General features: G+C 40.6%; 1 protein-coding gene across 1 annotated transcript in view; it reads left to right on the forward strand.

The window, feature by feature from the left end:
* The first annotated feature begins 214 nt into the window (after positions 1-214).
* The window catches only part of LOC134356790 (FERM domain-containing protein 4B-like), a 222,682-nt gene continuing 202,936 nt past the window's right edge, over positions 215-19,960 (forward strand). Inside the window, exon 1 of the mRNA XM_063067932.1 lies at positions 215-562. Within this exon, the coding sequence (XP_062924002.1) occupies positions 401-562 (162 nt within the window). The 5' untranslated portion in view covers positions 215-400. The remainder of the gene's footprint in view (positions 563-19,960) is intronic.

The following is a 19,960-nucleotide window of genomic DNA, read 5'->3' on the forward strand; positions in this document are numbered from 1 at the left end:
CATGTATATTTTTTTTGTCATTCAGCAGGAAATTAGGAAATGAGCACAGAATTCGATTACTGCACTTCTGGCAGTTGCTGGGTTAGGCTAGATTCTTGTCTGAGTCGTTTGCATAGAACTGAGCAGTGCGGGAGTTTCTTGTCAGGGCTCTGCCACGAAAGATATTGGCCTGGCTTCAAGCAGTACTGGGGCATGCTTTGGAGTCTGCCCAGGAAGTGCACTGAAAGGGGAGTTTGTTTTAGAATCCGACCTGTGTCTTTATATCTCCCTGCTCTTTGCGTAGTGCACAAGTAAAAGCTGATGTAACCCCGCAGCTGAGCAAGCTGAGAGTATTTCCAACCTACTTTTAATTAACTAACTGTCTCTAACAAATCCAAAAAAGATTTTTTTTTTATTTTAAATGGCTTCGACGTTCATGTGTGGAATGGAAGATCTGCTGTTTAGTGGCAGTCGATTTCTGTGGACTCTGACAATAACAACTTTGAGGAGGTGGTACACTGAGAGGTTGCGAGCTTGTCAGCAAATGCTGAGGACTTGGTGTGGACTACGTGATGTTTACCAGGTAAAATAACTGTCCACATTCCAGTGTGTGTAAATGTACTGTATATTCAGATTATTAGCAAGACTTGCTGTGTGCTAAACTGATTTTCTTTTACTGCAACGTGGATCTTGTAAGACTATTAATTTTCTAAATTATTTGCCTGCTAATGAAGTTGCACTGGAAGCTCATGTAACAATGATCACGTTTCTCACTGGAAGTATTTTTCTCTTCTTGCAAAGGATTGATCATAATTATCTGGTCTTCCCTTCAGTTGCCACGTTATTTAAAAAAAACATGTATGCAAATGCCAAAAAAGGAGCTTGCGATTGAGTGATAGTTACAGGCAGGAGACCCAAAAAAAATCATTTAGAACATCCAGTATCTTTAAAGGCCAATCTGTTTCATGACATTTTGTTAATAATAACTTTAACATGTGTTTAAATGTGAGTGATGTTAATAGGAGACCCAAATATTAAATGTTACTCTGTGAAGACTTTAATCTAGAGGTAATGGTTTGTGCAAGTTGTAATATTAATAATAAAGACTACCCTGATTTGTTTCCATAGGATCTGCTTACCAAAATATGCTCTCAGTTTTACATTCAAACTTGGGCTACTGAGGGAAAAGTAATTATTGTTGTGGTGTTGTTACTGATAGGCTTGTTAGTTACAGGATCAGTTGTTCACCACGGAAGGGGGAAAAGGAGGAAATTATCCAGCAAAGATCAAGATGGTGAGCATGCTTCCTTTTAAAAAAAAAAGTAGGAGATCAAAAGCAAGCAACCTTTTTCCACTTCCTTGTCTAGGGAATGATGTGCAACACACAAAGATCCAATAGAGGGAAAGAAATAATCGTTTTGAAAAGGTGATACAACAAATCACAGTAACGAATATTTACAACATTTTAAACTGTTTTGACCTCTTAATCCCTCTGTTTCCTCACGCTGGGGAAAGTGCTGTGGGGCTCGCCATCTCTCCTAAGTGCTGATTCTTCATCTGTAATTCTTGGTCAAGAATATGTGCAAGGTATTTGGGAGGAATCCCATCTACATCAGTTGTGTTTAGTCCCCCGCTTGGATTGCTGGATCAGAGTCAGGAGTATAAACCTTGAAAGCACTTTGTCTTTCATATGGGTCTACTGACAGAGGTTCATTGAATTATATCTTGGGCTGCCCAAGCTGTATGCCTCAGAATTGCACTGTGCAATGTGCCAAACTGTCATGAACAATCTCTCTTTGTAGGTAAGGCATCTTGTAGAACCTTTGAAAGGGAAAATGGTCTTCAGTTCTATCGTAAACTGCCCGGCACCTCCTAGAAGCCTTGCCAACTCAATGCTATTTTTTTCAGGTTTTGGTTCATAATTTTATTGTAAAAAAAAAATCAAATCATGCAATAAGTTATTCAACAGTAGTTTGTAATGTAAAGTAATTGTATACATTTTGTATGTGTATAGCAACTTATCTTTGTGGCCAGCAAAACATATCCAATAGAGGTGTTACCAACATAATTGCAATGAACCCTTGCAGATCATTGATATAATGTACTTCATGAGAAGCCAAAGGGTTTGCAGCTCTTTTTAGTTTCAATGCCCAAAGGTCACACCTGATCCCACTCCTTTTCCAGTAAGAAGATCTGATGTCACAGGAGTCTGAATTTTACCATTACCATTGCTTTTTTTTTCTCTGTGGGTGAGGGGGTCGGGGATTATTATTATTGCTGTTTATTTCTCCGGGAGAGGGAGTTGGGGGTTGTTAATGTTGTTGTTTTTCTACCGGTGGGGATTGTTACTGTTGCTATTTTTTTCCTGCAGGGGAGGGGGTTTTTGATGTTATTGTCACGGGTTTTTTAAGGCTGTGGGGGAGGGGGACTTTGGAGTCTGAGTTTTGTTTCTTTTTCATGCTGGGGAGAGGGAATTGATGACTTTTCCTCCAACATGGTCTTTCTGTATTTCATGGCTATCTGGAGAAGACAAATATCAGAGTTGTATTGTACATGTATACTTTGACAATAAAATGAACCTTTTGAACCAATAGATGCAGGGTATTTTACTAACTGCACATAGCGATACAGTACGGAAAATTGAGCAGCATTCAGAAGCAAGGATTCTGTATTGCTGAGGTAGAGTAGGGAAGTACAAACCCAACAAATAAATAATAAACACGAAAGATTCTGTAGATGCTGGAATCCCAAGCAATGAACACAAAATGCTGGAGGAACTCAGCAGGTCAGGCAGCATCCATGGAAACAAATAAACAGTTGATGTTTCAGGGTGAGACTCCACATCAGAACTGAAAAAGGAGGGGGAAGAAGGTTTGGGGGGGCTAGTGGAAGGGGTACAAACTTAGAAGGTGATACAGGGTTAGGTGGGGGGGATGTCGGAATGGGAATAGGGATTGAAATTAGAATGGTTGGCTACTGATAAATCCTGCTGTTTGCAAATTGAGCGAAGGCACTCGACAAAGCGGTAATGCAATCTACATTGAATCTCACCGATGTAGAGGAGGCTGCATTGGGAGCACTGGATATAGTAGATGACCCCAACAGATTAACAGGTGAAGTGTTGCCTCACCTGGAAGGATAGTTGGGGGCCTGAATGGAGCTGACGGAGGAGGTGAATGGGCAGGTGTAGCACTCCGGCTCACAGGGATAAAAGCCAGGAGGCAGATTAATGATAAGGAATGAATGGACAAGGTTCAAATCCTACCAATCAACTCTGCTTTCCCTGGAGTCATTTGATGCTATTTCTTTCAACTGCTCTTTCAGTCATTCTCAACAGAAAGGTCTTGCACATGAAGATGCCATTTGCCCACTAGTGGAGAAAGTCATGGAGGCCGCAGCTTGTGGGATACTCATTCAGGAAAGAGAACAGTGTAGACATGGGTTGCCATCATTCAGGGTAGATGATGACCATCTCCACTCCACCTGGCATTAAGTTACTTTGGCTTTAGCTTTAGCTTTACTGGTTTCGTTGGCATCAACCATGTAGCTGGACCAGAGACAGACACAAGGCTACAGCAGCTGACCCATGACCTGGCATACCGTAGAGCACCTTCTGCCACTCCAGATTCTGTCCACATTTGCAAGTCACCAGTTAGGGGGGCATGATGGAATATCCTCCAGTACACTGGATGAGTGCATCTCCAACGATACTCAAAACACAACATCCTTCTCAAAGGCAATTAGGGAGAGGTAATAAAGGCTAGTCTTGCCAGTGTCAGTATGTTTCATTATACTAAATAATGATTGAACAAAGGTTGGTTTTGAATCCCACTCAAAACTCATTTGAGCCCCTACATATCTGAAAGATAGTTGACCTTTTACAACTAACACAGAAGGAAATCTAAATTCTCCATGTAATGTGTGCATCCATCTTGGGCCCAACACATCGACAGTCACAAAGAGGGCTTTAGCAGTCTGAGGAGATTTGGGATGTACCAAAGACTCTGGCAAATTTCTGCAGAAGTAATATGGAGAGCATTCTGACTGGCTGTAACACTATCTGGTATGGAAGCTCCAAAGCATATGACTGGGGGGGAAAGAAAGATCTAGAGTTTTATAGACTTAGCCAGCTTCATCACAGGCACAATAGTCCCCAGCATTGAGGCAATCTTCAAAAGCCAGTGCTTCAAGAGGATAGTATCCATTATTAAGGATCCTCACCACCCAGGACATGCCCTCTTCTCATTAATACCACCAGGGAGAAGGATCAGGAGCCTGAGAGCCCTTACACAACATTTTAGGAACAGTATCTTCCCTCCATCAGATTTCTGAATGGACCACAAATACTACCCTGGCTTTTTTTTTGCCACTACTTTTTTTTGTGGCTTGTAGTTTTGCACTGTACCGCTGCCACAAACAACAAATTTTACATGTTATTGATAATAAACCTGATTCTGATTTTGATTCTGAATGACTTGCGCCATTCATTGGTTGCAGTTAGCATCAATTTGTTGAGTGCACAGTGGATGATGTCACTTGGCACAGGAGATCCAGAGCACATCTTTTTGAATGTTGGCAATCCATGTTCAGAGGACCATTGTTAAATCAAAATCCTTCACTTTGCACACACAAGCATTGTATCCTGTAGAAGAGTGCTTCGCCAGTTATTTCAGGGCTTCCAGGTCAACTGAACTGATTAGGAATGGACACAATGGTGGCGGCACAATCAGTCCAGTTAACAAACTGGACTGATGATGGCTAAAGGTTACACTTGGAAAATAAGGGCTACTGTGTAATAGACAGTGATGGACGTAAGCAGTGAATTATTGACACTAAAGTCTTGGTGGGAGATGATCAATGAAGAAAGGAGCTGCAATATGATTTTCCATTCCCAAATTCATTGCTGCAGCTTGCTTAATGAATTTGTCAGAGCAGAAAATGTGAGCGCAGAAAACTGATTGCATCCTAATATGCACGTGACCTTCGAAGGTTATTCTTTATAATTCAGCCCCAAGGTTTAGGTCCTCGCATATCTCACCAAAGTGTTTTTATCTTCCTTTATGAAAATGTTCCACACATCCCCAATCACCATAGCCATTCAAACACATCTTTGTGCAACATTATATTTCGACCTAGTTGCCTTCATTAACTGATCTTCTGTGTCCTCCTTTGCAATGGCTGCCGTCGTTCTCAGTCAGTGCTCTCATAGGCAGCACAGAAAGAAGAGGTCCCAGTGTACAAGGTGGTGACGAGATGGGAGTTGTCTGAGCCCTGTTCAGCTGGATAAAAGAACAGCACTGCAGGGGAGAATGGCAATTACTAATGGATATAAAGCAGGGCATATGAGTTTGGGATGGTTACAGTATTCCAGCTGAACTGTGCATTTGTGCAGAGAGATTGGAGGAGTCAATTGTCATAACCCGGGGAGACATTTGCAATGCCTCCAAGGGTAGAGCAACGACCACCTGCATGAAGTGATAAACCTGCCTCACTGAGACTATGCATATATTGAGTGTTGCCCCTAGCAAGGCAGGTGTTGTAGGATGAAACACATCCGTAGCCACCTCTGTTCAAGTCAGTGATCCACCGCAAAGTTCTCACAACTCACTGTGCAGATGACGCAATGCATGGTAGCACCCTCCCGCGACACAAGCAGCTTAACCAGTCACGAGAGTAGCCTCCTCTGCTGATGTCATGACGGTTGTGTGGGGAGGAGGAATGGAGGTTCAGATTTGTCCAAAGGAGTGGATGTCTTGCAAAACATGAGAGGATTAAATTTTCAAACCTTTGAACTAGGGTACAAATGAGTGTGGACACAAGTTACTCATCTGAAATATGTTTGATTTTTGACTGGAGGATGATCTTTAACTTCTGTGATGTGTTAGACAATGAGCCAACAGTAATGGAATGTGAATGAACTGCCTGTGGCCGTATATGTGAGTGGCTGTGTTGGCCCATGAGGTTGAAGTAGAGAGTGATTCTTGGTTTGTAAGGAGGGTGGATTGCTGGAGGCTAAATGGCTCTCTTGATAATGCTGGCTACCATTGCTGTGGACTCGATGAGTGCCCGCTTGTGACCCAACCTGCTTCTTTATCATCTCCTCCCTCCCACAACAGCATATAGCTCCTCTCCGCTCATTATTATAAATCTCCTTTCCACCAGCTTCATCTCACAATTCCTCTTCTTTCTATTCACCGCCCCCGCCTCCATCAATCCAGGTTGCATATAGAACCTCTCCTTTCTGCTCCATAATATGACAAATGCTGTTACCAATCTGGAGACCCTGTCTATTTTGAAGAGCACGTCCAGATTGATTAAGTTAACAGAGCTGCATCTTTAGATTTATTGGAGCTTGCTTGATCAATTTTGTGGAAATAGATGGCTTTGGTTTCAACTGCCCCAGGGTCTTATTGCATTGATTCCTCAATGGAGTCATCAGTAGTGCCTTGTGCCTCCCCAAGCAGCCAATCCCAATGCCCGCATGAATAACCACAGGAAGTAATTGTGGGAGCTGCTCTGGAATTTTGCTCACATTAGTAGAAATGGAGAGTTTTAAAGTTGTTCGGGTGATCTGAGAGATTCTTGTAAGTATTATATAATTACAATATAATTGCATTTGTATGTCAATTGACCACTTTGGTGGTAAAGTTGATACCATTGTGTAGTGTGGAAAACATTGCTGCAAAACTTGCATGTGCCCAGCAGAGTCTGGTAGGAATCCCAAGGAGTCCAAGCTGAGAGTCTGGAGTCTCTACCACAATAAGTATATCCAGCAAACAAATCTCTCTGTGAAGTATCATCCCCAATACTGATGACATATCTAAGAAACTCTGCATCTGACTGGATATTCAGATTACAACCTCCTGAATGTTAATGAACTTATTTTTCCTGTGCAGACTTTAGCTGTTCTTCAACCTCTTGATTTGTCCACCCCTTGGATTCTGCAGTCTAATTGCATGAGCAACACACATTATGATGTGACGATAGACAGCTGTTAAATTCTGTGTCCAAGAGAACCAGCCTAGGTGTTTGCAACATTTACAAAGCTGGCCCAAGTTCTCCAAAACCTTTCTCAAAGGATCCAAAAGTACCATTGCAACAATGGAACTGTTCAGTAAGTACAAATAGGAGTCCACTCCTCAGCTTATATCCAAAGCATAGCAGTTCGATAGTTCCAGTTACTTTGAGAAACTCGTGCTCTGTTCAAATTCAAGCTGCTGTTGCCATTTAATTTACTGCCTTTAACTTGACACAAACTGAGCACAAGAGTTTAGTTCATCCTGCCACCCATTGTCAGCCAACAGAGTATATGTGAGCAAAAATCCTGCTGACTTGGCTCAGCCTCTGATGTACATACTATCACAGCTATGGAGAAATGTTGGAGCAATCCTTGACAAAAATGAAATTCCAATTGAACACTAAATGTGCATTTAACTTTGACTCAGTGCATCTATCATTGCAAGTTCAAAAGCAGAGGCATTAGCTCCTCAAAGCATTATACTGAGGCCTAAAAGAAAATCTTTTCTTGTAACAGTCAAAATATATGTTCATGAATAATGGCCACCTCATTCCAAAGCAGTCTAGCTGTTCCTCAATCTCTTGATTTGCCCAAGTCCTGGATCCAGCAGTATAACTACATGTGCAACAGATGTTATAACGTGATGGACAGCTGTCAGACACATTGTTGTGACCTGCATTCTAATAATCTTCAGTATTTTCCTTGTTACTACTCATCAGATGCAAAAGTAAAAAGAGTCATTATTAGCAATTCTTTGTATTGTAAATCATTCAAAGTGACTCTGTGCATTTTTATTTACAATATTACTAATTTTATAACTTTTAATGACTTCCCTGATGTCCATTTTCATATTCACAAGATTCCACCATGATCTACTAATTTTTCTTGCTCCATAAGGGGGCTATAAGGCATCATTAATACTTTCTGCATTCCCTTTTTGCTGTGCACACAAAATATCTGTCACTTTCTTCTGGGCCTTGGAGATAGACTATGAGAGACAGCGATGCAGTCACTTCTAGATCAGATTTCAGAAGTGAAAAATTGGAAACTTGCTCCTCACCCTCTTCATCTAAAATAAGTAATGTCCAAATAACCCATAAATAATGGGCTCCATTTTCCTGAGAGTAAATCCAATTTTATTCTCATTATTAATTCAGCAACAACTATTGGAAAATACAGATTGTTAGAAAAAGCAGTACCTTTATAAATAATAAAACTACTGGTACTGAGCAGATGTTCAGGCACAGTGGAAGCTATATATGTTAATCAGTGTCATTATAAGAAATAGAAATCTGGGCACCATACATCACTTTATTCTTTGTGATATATCCAAAGTGTAATGGAAATAAGATGCTTAATACAAACTGAACGAAGTTTGCAATTACTCCCTTGACACCAATCCACTGGAAAACCCATGTTCACACCAAAGTGCACAATGATACAGCCCAAAGCTGGAAGGCACTTCTAGGCTTTTAGTGATACGTATGTGGCTCAAACTACTCATGCTAAATGGAAGATCATCAACTTGGTGAAAGATGCCCTCTGGTCTGCCCAAAACTTGTTGGGTCTGCCAGCGCATCAAAGCGTCTGCAGAACAGGGGGTCCCAACCTGGGATTCATGGACCCCTTGATTAATGGTATTGGTCCATGGCATAAAAATTTCGGGAACCTCTGCTGTAGAACAATGGTGCTGATGGGCACATTCCAGGCTGAGAGATGCATTGAAGTTATGCGCAGCCACTGCAAGGGCTTGCTGGGGTTCTTCCCCTACTGGAGAGGGAGGGTCTGGGTTGTGTGGAGGATGTCTTCAATTATTACCAGTAGTGTACCACCACAGAATCAGAATCAGGTTTATTATCACTGGCATGTATTATGAAAATTGTTAACTTTGCAGCAGCTGTTCAGGGTAATACATAATATAGAAGAAAAAAAGTAAAAAGTAGAGGGGAAGAAGCTGTTCCTGAATTGCTGAGTATGTGCCTTCAGGCTTCTGTACCTCCTACCTGATGGTAACAATGGGAGAAGAGCATACCCTGGGTGCTGGGGGTCCTTAATAATGGACGCTGCCTTTCTGAGACACTGCTGCTTGAAGATGTTGTGGGTACTTTCCAGGCTAGTGCCCAAGATGGAGCAGAATAAATTTACGACCCAGTGCACCTTCTTTTGGTCCTGTACAGTAGCCCACCGCCCCCCCCAATCAGACAGTGATGCAGCCTGTCAAAATGCTCTCCACCGTACATCTATAGAAGTTTTTGAGTATATTTGTTGTGATACCAAATCTCTTCAAACTCCTAATGAAGTATAGTAGCTGTTTTGCCTTCTTTATAGCTGCATTGATATGTTGGACAAGGTTAAGTCCTCAGAGATCTTGACACCCAGGAACTTGAAACTGCTCACTCTCTCCACATCTGATCCCTCTATGAGCATTGGTATACTAAACGTTCCTTTGTCTTACCCTTCCTAAAGTCCACAATCAGCTCTTTCGCCTTACTGAAATCCTCATGGGTTTCAACAGTGCTATTGGTTTTAAGAAATGTAATAGAAAATTACTTTGTTGTTTATGAATATAAGAATGAAAAGTCATTGCACAGTTTATTTTTGTACATGTTTCTGTTAAGAATGAAGGTTATTTTGTTTAAAAAATGCTCTAAATTAAAAGATGGGGGAATGTTGGTAGCTTGGGTTAAGGTCGTGCTGGTGGATGTGGTCAAGAAGAATGGATATGGGAGGATGCCAGCAGTCAGGATTGTTTGAATTTTGTGGGGTCAGTAGATCTGAGTGTGTGTGTGTGTGTGTGTGTGTGTGTGTGGAGGGTGGAGGGTTGGTGTTGGGTGAAGGTTGCAAGCTGGCTGAGTAAATGGCCGTTGCTCTGAGAAAGGAGGTTGGAGCTTGGGGCTCGAAGTGAAGTCAGGTAGGTTCCTACCTTGGTGAAATGCACTGATGGGATTCTCATCCCCCCAGTCTTGCACCTGCTCAGCAAGATCCCTTTTAGTCACAAAGATAAGAGATTGACAGATGCTGTGACTGCCGTCAACAGCACAGGTATGTGCATGCACCATTGTAATCCCAGATGTGGCACCTAGGTCCTCTGTATGTTAACATGTTATAGTTTAGACAACAGCACATGGAACGACACAATCCAACTTCTAGGCAACAGTACATCTGCACCATTTACTGGAATTTGACTATTTAATTTTTTTATGATGGCTAACTTTAACTATTATCATTTGGAACATGCTACCAAATAAATTTGTGAAAGATTACCGCCACGAATAATAATTAGTATGCATATTTCTGATTTTATGCAACTGTGTCATTTCCTGGCTAATCTGCTACCAAAGCACTTAACAGCAAAATGTAAATTGGCCTTGGGTGTTGGAAATTTGGGGCCTTTTTGAAGTTTAGCACTTTTCTTCTTGCCTATATATAGTTTCAAAATTTGCACCAACTTTTCATCTGCAAGACTCTCATTTGGCCGCATTTTGTTGTGTACTATGCAGTGGGCCTTCCAGACCAAGAGTTGTTTGACTCCAAAGGAATAATAAAAGCATCTGTTGCCTTGATTTCCAGTGTTCTCTCAGGGATAAGTTAATTTGGTCCCAATGGTTTAGGCCAATATTTGTAATGTAGTGGTTGATTAAATTGAATCTGTTTTCTATTTTTTATTTATGCATGACTGCATGCTTCAGGATCATTGTGTTGATCATATTGGTGCAGTAAATATACTTGGCTCCGGAAGCTTCAAAGCACATGTGTTACTGATTAGCAGACCTTGATGCAGGGCTCTTTGATTTGCTGCATAAAGCACTGGGTTGAACCTAGATGCTGCTTGAGTCTTTGAAAGGGATCAATGTGTCATGCTAGTAAATGAATGCAGCCAGACCAAGGGTTGCATCGCAGATTTCTCTTGGTTTATAATTTATCATGTTGCATTATCAGTTCAGCTTTGTCAACATGCTCGGTTACATTTCCAATCATATTAGATCAGCTGTGATTGTCCAACAGCTGTACATTTACAGATTGTACACAGATTCCAATAAATTTCTCTTATTTTTCAAATGAAGCACTTATTTAGAACTGAGATCAGATTTAACAATTATTACCTCCAGTTATCAGGTTCAAGGTTATCATAGCTATCATTTTTGATATTTTTTTAAAAATACATATGAACTTCAGTATAATGTCCTTTGTTATGTGGGGGTTTCAGATACGAGTAGAAACATGTCTCTCAAGATAGAAATTAGATACAGTGCTAGTTTCACTTACCATGCAGGTATTGAATTTTCCCCAACACTTGTGTTATATTGACTTTAAGTGGCATATGACTTAATTATTCCTTAAATGCCTGTCTTAAACTTCAGACAACGTTATCATGAGATGCATTTGATACCAATTTCATATTAAGGATCAGTAACGCTTCATTTCCCTAGCACTTAATACGTGTAGAACAATAATTTTGATCTAATATTTCATAATAAAATTATGATCTCCATGTATTAAATGTAATAGTGTAGTGATTCATGACACATTGTAAAATTACACATTTTTCCTAATGGAACAGATGTAACCATGGACTGGCCTCTGATTTATACCACTAAAATCTTGGGAAACAGTTAGAGGTGATGGTGTTCAACCAGTTAAGGTTGAGTGCAGGAACTTGGAATTATGTAAGGAATGTTGTTACTAAATCAGCTGTCATTGGCTAGGTTATTAAATCTTGCACATAATAGATTCCAATCTCGGGTCTTCCCTTTACAGTTCTCTTTTTAATACAATTTAATACAGAAGCAAGTTTGGATGAAATAAGATGCATCCCTGATTCACCTATGCGAGACAAAGTGAACTAATCACTTTCTGAATATGGTATTTGATTCTGGTGTATGAATCTCACATCCGGTTATCAGAAAATGGGAGAAAAAAGCCTAATTTTTGCTTTAAGCACTGAAGTAACATCATGAGGACTTCATTGTCTTTATCCTCACCTAGGCTAACTCTAATTGGGCAGCCATTTCACGCTAGATAGACTGCAGTATGAATGTAGCAAGTAACTGTTAATATCTTGTTGATGAACAGTGCCATAGAGGATATATGTAGTAAGGCAGATAGTTAAAAGGAGGGGAAATGAAAGATAGGATTGAGAAAATGACAAAATAAATGTATTCTTTTAAAGTAAAATTTGAAAGGTTGCATCTTTACACGTGGGAATTTATTTCTGGTGCTGGTTATCTGCGACACTGGGATTTTCCACCTCAGAAGCTAACAGTGGTGTGATGCTAAGTGTTGGGTCATTTTTTGTATATGTGCAGAACTGCAATCCTGTCATAGCTCAGTAAGTCTTTAGTTGTCCCATTAAATCTATTCAATATCCGTATACACTTACTGTAATTGATTTATTTTTTCTCTATATTATGATGTATTGCAGTAAACTGCTGCTGCTAAGTTAACAAATTTCACAACACATGCCAGTGATAATAAACCTGATTCTGATCCTTGTGAAAGTTTAGGCTTAGGCTTTGACTTACTACATTTCTCCAGACCAGAGCATAGCTTCAAGTTAAATTTGGATTAGTGGATATGCAAACACGCTTGGGACTCATTTACATTTGATAAATTTTGCTGATGGCATGACTTCCATTATCTTCAAACGTTGTATGCTCAGTGGCTTGACAAATAGCTTTCTAAATTATGGCCATGAAAATTTATTCCAATTTTCAGACAAAATTGAATTGCCACATTTCCAGTGCATATATTACATAACGCATGCAATGGATTTTCATGAAGCAAATCAACTCAATTTAAGACGTTAGGCATTCAGTTTTCAGCTGTTTTGCTGAAACCTTTAACTACACTGCAGGATTGCAGTTACCTAGAAAAAGGATGATTCAAACAGAATTCAATTTGTTCCAACAGCCTCTTTAGTTTGCTGTGTCCTATTGTCCATGCCAAGCCTGTATTCAGTTATTTCCATTACAGATCTAAATGTGATTATAGATTCACATTGATTCATAGCTGACTGAGACACTTCTTCCTTCCCTAACTCATGTGCTCTTTCAATATTGCACTATTGTCTATGTAGCTTGTTCCTGATGTCTGTGGGTTGTATAACTGACTCCAAAAAACAACAAACTTACCAGTTGCATCCAGCCTGGAAGGCGAATATTTCTGGAAGCCGCCCCTAAGCAAACTGAATGCAGCCAGACCAGGGGTTGCATCGCAGATTTCCCTTGGTTTATAATTTATCATGTTGCATTAGTTCAGCTTTGTCAACATGCTCGGTTACATTTCCAATCACATTAGATCGGCTGTGATTGTCTGACAGCTGTACGTTTACAGATTGTGCAAATTTTTAAAAGTGCAAAAACAGAAGTGATTTTTTTTTTAAAGAGTGAGGTAGTGTTCATGGGTTCAATGTCCATTTAGGAATTGGATGGTCGAGGGGAAGAAGCTGTTCCTGAATCACTGAGTGTGTGCCTTCAGGCTTCTGTACCTCCTACCTGATGGTAACAATGAGAAAAGGACAATGCCCTGAATGATGGGGGGATCCCTAATAATGGGCTTCGCCTTTCTGAGACATCACTCCTTGTAGAGACACCACTCTTGTACAATGGAGGCTAATACCCAAGATGGAGCTGACTAATTTTACAACTTTAGCTTCTCCCAGTCCGCTGCAATAGCCCCCCACCCCATACCAGACAGTGATGTGGACCGTCAGTATGTTCTCACAGTACATCTATAGAAGTTTTCGAGTGTTTTAGTTGACAAACCAAATCTCTTCAAACTCCAAATGAAATATAGCCGCTTATCTTGCCTTCTTTGTAGCTGCATCAATGTGTTGGGTTCAGGTTCGATCCTCAGAGATGAGCAACACACACAAAATGCTGGCAGAACTCAGCAGGTCAGGCAGCATCCATGGAAAAGAGTACAGTCAAAGTTTTGGGCCGAGGCCCCTCAACAGGACAGGTCTTGAATTTTCAGCATCTGCTGATTTCTCTTGTTCTAGATCTTCAGAGATCTTGACATGTCTTTCAAGTGAAAGATCTAATTAAGACACTATAATAAGTGCTGATTTCAAATGAGTTTATGTAAAATGGAAGTAAGACTATAAGATGGCGAATACCGTAGAGTGGATAAATCCATTGCAGTGTGGCTGGGTTGTGTGCTCGGTTGTATTATGTTGTTGTCCTGGGCTGGTTTTGTTTTGTACTCTTTGAGGCAAACCAAAAAAAAATGGAACCTCACACTTAAATGCTGGCCCCTTAGTTTGCTCTGGGCATGTTTTTTTTTCTCTCCACACCCGGTCTTGCATAACAACAGGATAAACGTGTAGCCTGAAGTGTAAAGTTGAATGTAGACCCTATTTAACAGATTATTTGTTTATGTTGCATAAGAAAAGGAGACAGGATAGTCTCACTGCAATGCAAAACTGTTTCCCACTACAAATGCGGTAACAGCAGTATCTGTCCTAAAGAACAGGAAAAGTTCATTTTGCTATTAGACATCATAGTTATGGAGGTGGACATAGCTACTCCAGATGTGACTATCTCAGGATCACTGTGCTCTAGGTCTGCTATTCTTTGCCTATGCTGTCTAAGTTAATTAAGGATTCTGCTTCTATTAAAACTGTGTGGTGACCCACTTTCTAGCACACACACCAACCGACGGAGAGGCCAGCCCCAAAAAGAGCGCCAGGCCATCTTCACCAGCAGGGGGAAAATCCCGTGCGCGGCAAGGGTCTGGGAATATGCATTCCCCACAGCAGTCCCGCCCAGGGAGGGCGGGAACGGGAAGGCTTTAAAGCAGGCCGCGAAGTTTGAATAAATCTCTTTCATCACAACTCTAACTCACCGACTCCGTGTGGTTATTTTAGCACTGTGTGTAGCACACCGCTACAGCTGCAGATTTCTCACCAGCTTCATCCTGAGAGTTGTTTTTCTGAAATAAACGATTTGGAAGATTTTTAGTTTTAAGCCTTTGTCTCGGAGTGTTATGGCACAACAATGTCACTGGCACAATTGACAAGCTAGTCATGAGCAACATGGGAGTATGGAATGAGCTGCCAGACGAGGTGGTAAATGCGGGTTCTTTTTTTAACATTTAAGAATAAATTGGACAGATACATGGATGGGAGGTGTATGGAGGGATATGGTCCGTGTGCAGGTCAGTGGGACTAGGCAGAAAATCGTTCGGCACAGCCAAGAAGGGCCAAAAGGCCTGCTTCTGTGCTGTAGTTTCTATGGTTTCTATTAACAATGCAATTCCCATGCTTTTTTTTCATATGTGGAATAGATAAGTATGCAATTACTTGGCCTGAACAGTAACTAATTTGCATAACGCTATTCACTGAATTTGATCTACAGCTGTGAAATGTGTAAATTCTACTAAAGAGGTGATAAACCTCTTTCTGATCAGGGAGTCTGCAGGTGATCAAGTTCTCTGGTGATTCCCAAATCACCAGAGAAGGAGCCCAGCAGAGCAGGGTACGCATTAAAAGTTCACCTGCCACTGGTGTGCTTAACTGCACTTGCACGGACCTCATTACTAGAACTGCTGCACATAGTAACTACTTTCTCTGACTTGATCATGCAACTGCTCTTCAGTAATATTCTGCACTGAGCGATCAGTGAGAAAGGTGCAGTTACTCGCTGTCATGTGGATAAGAAAGGAGGAAATCAACTTGCAGCTCTGTATGGAGCCATTGCAAAGGCAAGTGTAGTACCATTGATCTGTAAGCTCGTGATAACAAAAAATGAGCTTTTTTGTCACATGTACATCGAAACAGACAGTGAAATGCTTTATTTGCATCAATAGTCACTCAGTCTGACAATGTGCCGGGAGCAGCCCGCAGGTGCTGCCTTGCTTCCGGTGCCAACCAGATAAATGGGCGTTTAAATGAATATAGGATTGTGGGAAAGATTGCAACCAAAATTTTTATATTAGAAGCTCCATAAATTAAAATCAAAACATGTGCTCAAATAAAAATAAATTGCACTGGTTACATTAAAACTTTTTTCCTCAAAATAAAGGTTCATTACAGATATCTTGTATGCAAACACCTACCTTCTTTTGATTTTAATAAACACTTGTCAAGGGAAATGCCTTCTATTCAATTGAAATAGCACTAGTTACAACAGACCTTTTCAGGGGTTTGATGCATTAATTTTCAGTTCCATTTAATGTAAATAGTCGATGTTTCAAGTTGAATCTGGATCAGAATGTTTAAATATTGAAGCCTTTCAGCACAGCCAAGTCCCATGATACAAATGGCAGTTGCAAATCTGGTTAATAAAAAAAACCAGCAATGTAATTAGAATCCTGCACAAATTCTTTTAATTAGTTTGGGATTGGTGAGAAATTCCAAAAGGGCTTAAAAGGATTTGAAATAGGAATCAGTGCTGTGATTCGATTGCTAACTTTTAAATAATTTAGTAAATCTTAATTTTGCTCATTTCAGTCCAAAACTATGGACTACAATATAGAAATCCAAGAAAGAAGGGTGGAAATTGCATTCAAAGGAAGGAGTATTCCATCTGGAGACACTGGCGTTGGAGGGAATTCAATACCAAAATGTTCACTATTTCCACCAGAGTTCCTCTTGGTTGTAGACTATGCAATTCACAAGATAGACTACAGGAGTCTTCTTCAAGTTATCTAGAACTTGCTTCCACTGCACTTGATAGGATTAGGGTAACTAGCACAAGTGAATGCCTTGGTCTGCAATGACCCCTCCAAGGCATTCATCGTTCTGACTTTGAAATATATTGCTTTGCCTTCATCGTTATTGGGTCAAAAATCCTTCAATTTATCAGATCACAAAATAGATGCCAGGAATCTAGCAGCAAAGCAAAATGTTACAGTTCATTAATCTGATATCCTCATGTCCAAATGCCTAGATTGAGCAGAATCAGTTGAGAGCAAACCAAAGCTGACTTTTCTAGACGATGAGAAGTCATTCATTAAGACCAGCTTTCAATAAGGGTTAGTGTGATTATGGTCTTTGGAAATAACGTGATTTTACTTTGAGGCTGTTGCAACTCGGGCTTTATCTTTGGAGACTTGTAGCTTTTGCTTCAAAGCTTGTGCAGTCACCTGATGTATCAAAAATGATAGATTCTGCTAGATCTAGACCATAATCAAGATTAAATAATGACAGGTATGCAAAATCAAGTTATTCAGCATTCTGGTTTAAATACCACAAAGAAGAGAGAGAAAAAAAAATACTTTATGGCATTTCCAACTTTGGATACATTTTCAGCATAAGTCACCACTTACCCAATCATACTACTTTCTAATTTCAAAGTGTAAACAAAAGTATTACATGTATTTTGAATTCAATTAATTCTAAAATGCATCCACATAAATTCTTTATAATCCATTTCTTTGTCTTGATTTACTGAAAAAATATAGGTTTTAAAAAAATCTAATTCCTGTAGATTCTGGACAGTGTGCATAGCTTTGTTTAATTTACTCATCTCAGAGACATAGCTTACAAAGAATGTAATAAAATAAAAATTATAAACCTAAAATTGTTTGAGTCAAACACAGATGTGAAATTCAATGACTTAATTGGTCTACCCTTTGGTTTCAACAGAAATTAAAGTAATAAGCACTGGGACACGCGCAAAATGCTGAGGGGATGCAGCAGGCCAGGCAGAATCTGTGGAAAAGAGTATAGTCGACATTTTGGGCTGAGACCCTTCATCAGGACTGGAGAAAAAAAGATTGAGTCAGAGTTGGAAGGTGTGGGAAGGGAAGGAAGAAACTCAGGATGGTAGGTGAAACCGGGAGAGAGGAAGGGCTGCAGTAAAGAGATGGTGCTGGAGAAGAGGAGATCTGATGGGAGAGGACAGGCCATGGAAGAGAGAATAGGGGGAGGAGCACCAGAGGGAGGTGATGGGTAGGTAAGGAGATAAAATGAGGGGGGGGGTGCGGGCGACATTACCGGAAGTTCAAGAAATCGATGTTCATGCCATCCCTTCCCCCCTGCCTCATCTCCTTACCTGCTGAGTTCATCCAGCATTGTGTGTGTTTGCAGACATCCCACCCTGCAAAAACTCATTTCAGGGAGGTAGCACCCCCGCCCCCCGCAACCCCATATTCCCCCCCCCCCAACGGTCGACCTCCAAGAGTGTATGTAATACTTTGTTTAGTGATTTTGTCTAATCTGTAAACCAAGTTGGGTATATGCAGAAAATGTGACATTAAAATATGTACTTATATTATCATGTTTATTCTATTACAACTTTAAGCAAGTCTAGAGAGAGTTTGGCCTTATCAAGTAGGACATCAATAACGTAGCTCCTTAGCAGCCAACCAGCTAGTTTAAATAACGTTAGCTATGCTGATGAACAAATGACACCTGTTAAACTCACCTCAACATGTCTTTTACATTTTAACCCCCCATGGGCAACAGAAAAGTCACTGTTGCAAACAGTGCAGCGAGCAACACTGTCATTATTTTTGAGGTCGACTGTAAAGCCCACCCACAGAGAAAACTGATAGGTCTACTTAGCAGGGGTCCCCAACATCTTTTGCACCACAGACCGGTTTAATGTTGACAATATTCTTGCCAACTGGCCGACCGAGGGCGGGGGTGTTAGTCACAACTGGAATATAGGTGATAAATCAATCGCATCATAACATTTTAAGTAACACAGCGCATATTTTCCCCGTATGAACATATAAAATCATTGCAACACACCAGTATCGCTGAATTTGAGGGGTGATGGGAGACAGCGATACACGAAGGGGGTTCCTTATGTCCAGTTTATTCCGCAATTTACAGTTTGTAGTTTTCGTTGTATTCATTGCAGAGATATGTTGGAAATGGAAGCAACTTTTTCAGTGCTTCCATGGCTATCTCAGGATATTCAGCCTTGACTTTGATCCAGAATGCCGGCAGAGATGTTATGTCAAACATACTTTTCAGCCCGCCATCATTTCCAAGCTCGAGGAGTTGATCTTTTTCCCGCGCTGACATGGATGATTCACCGGGGACATTCACAAATGGTTCACAACCCATTCCTTTGCACGTCTTGGGTCACTAATGACCTCGCGTGCATTAAAATTCAACAGTGTGTGACAAGGAATGAGGAAAGGTGTAGCTGACTCATATCGTTTCATAGCGCCGAATCATATTGTTTCCTCGTGGCCCGGTGGTTGGGAACCACTCTTAGCATGAAGAGAGCCCAATCAGCATGCTCACTCTCCCTCGCCCTCTCAAAAAAATCTATTTCCGGAGTATTGTATATAAATTCCGGGCGTCAGGGAGCCACTATCGATAAGCGGGAGACTCCAGGAACTTCCGGGAGAGGTGGGATGTCTGGTGTTTGTGTGTTGCTTGGATTTCTAGCATCTGATTTTCTCTTGTCTGTAATGGCACTGGGGCCTGATTCAGCAAAGATGCAAATTATGTGCTGTGGATTACTAGGATGCTATATTTAGACTTGTAAAAGTTGCAATGCATTTGCCAGGCTTGTAAATAAGAAATATTTCACGTAACTACATTGAAAATCAACCAGCTTATATATCAAGATCTTGATTTTAAATGGAAATTATTCCAATATGAAAGAATGCAAAACTCCTTGCTATTATGCAAGCTGTGCAAATTGCCAACAACTGGGTTAAATGCACAGAGTATGTATGTAAAAGACTGTGACAAAGCTACTACTGGTTGAAACTGCAGTCCTGCTGCTGTTCTGCATTTCTCTGGTTGCTGTTCTATCTCACCAACTAGCACAATGGAAAGGATTTGCTTCTGAAACCTAATGTACATTTGTATGCTATTTCATAAATAAAGACCAGCCTGTATTAGAGGACAACTGTCCGCTTCACTCTGCTGTACTTCGTGTGCCTAGCCCAAATTTTGTGCATGAGAAGGGAATAGTAATGTACCTTCTGGCCTTTAATTTGAATGAATGAAATGGGAATTAGTGACCAAACTGGTGGAAAGTGATGCAAAGATAA

This window comes from Mobula hypostoma, chromosome 15 (assembly GCF_963921235.1).
Source record: "Mobula hypostoma chromosome 15, sMobHyp1.1, whole genome shotgun sequence".
NCBI classification, from domain to species: domain Eukaryota; kingdom Metazoa; phylum Chordata; class Chondrichthyes; order Myliobatiformes; family Myliobatidae; genus Mobula; species Mobula hypostoma.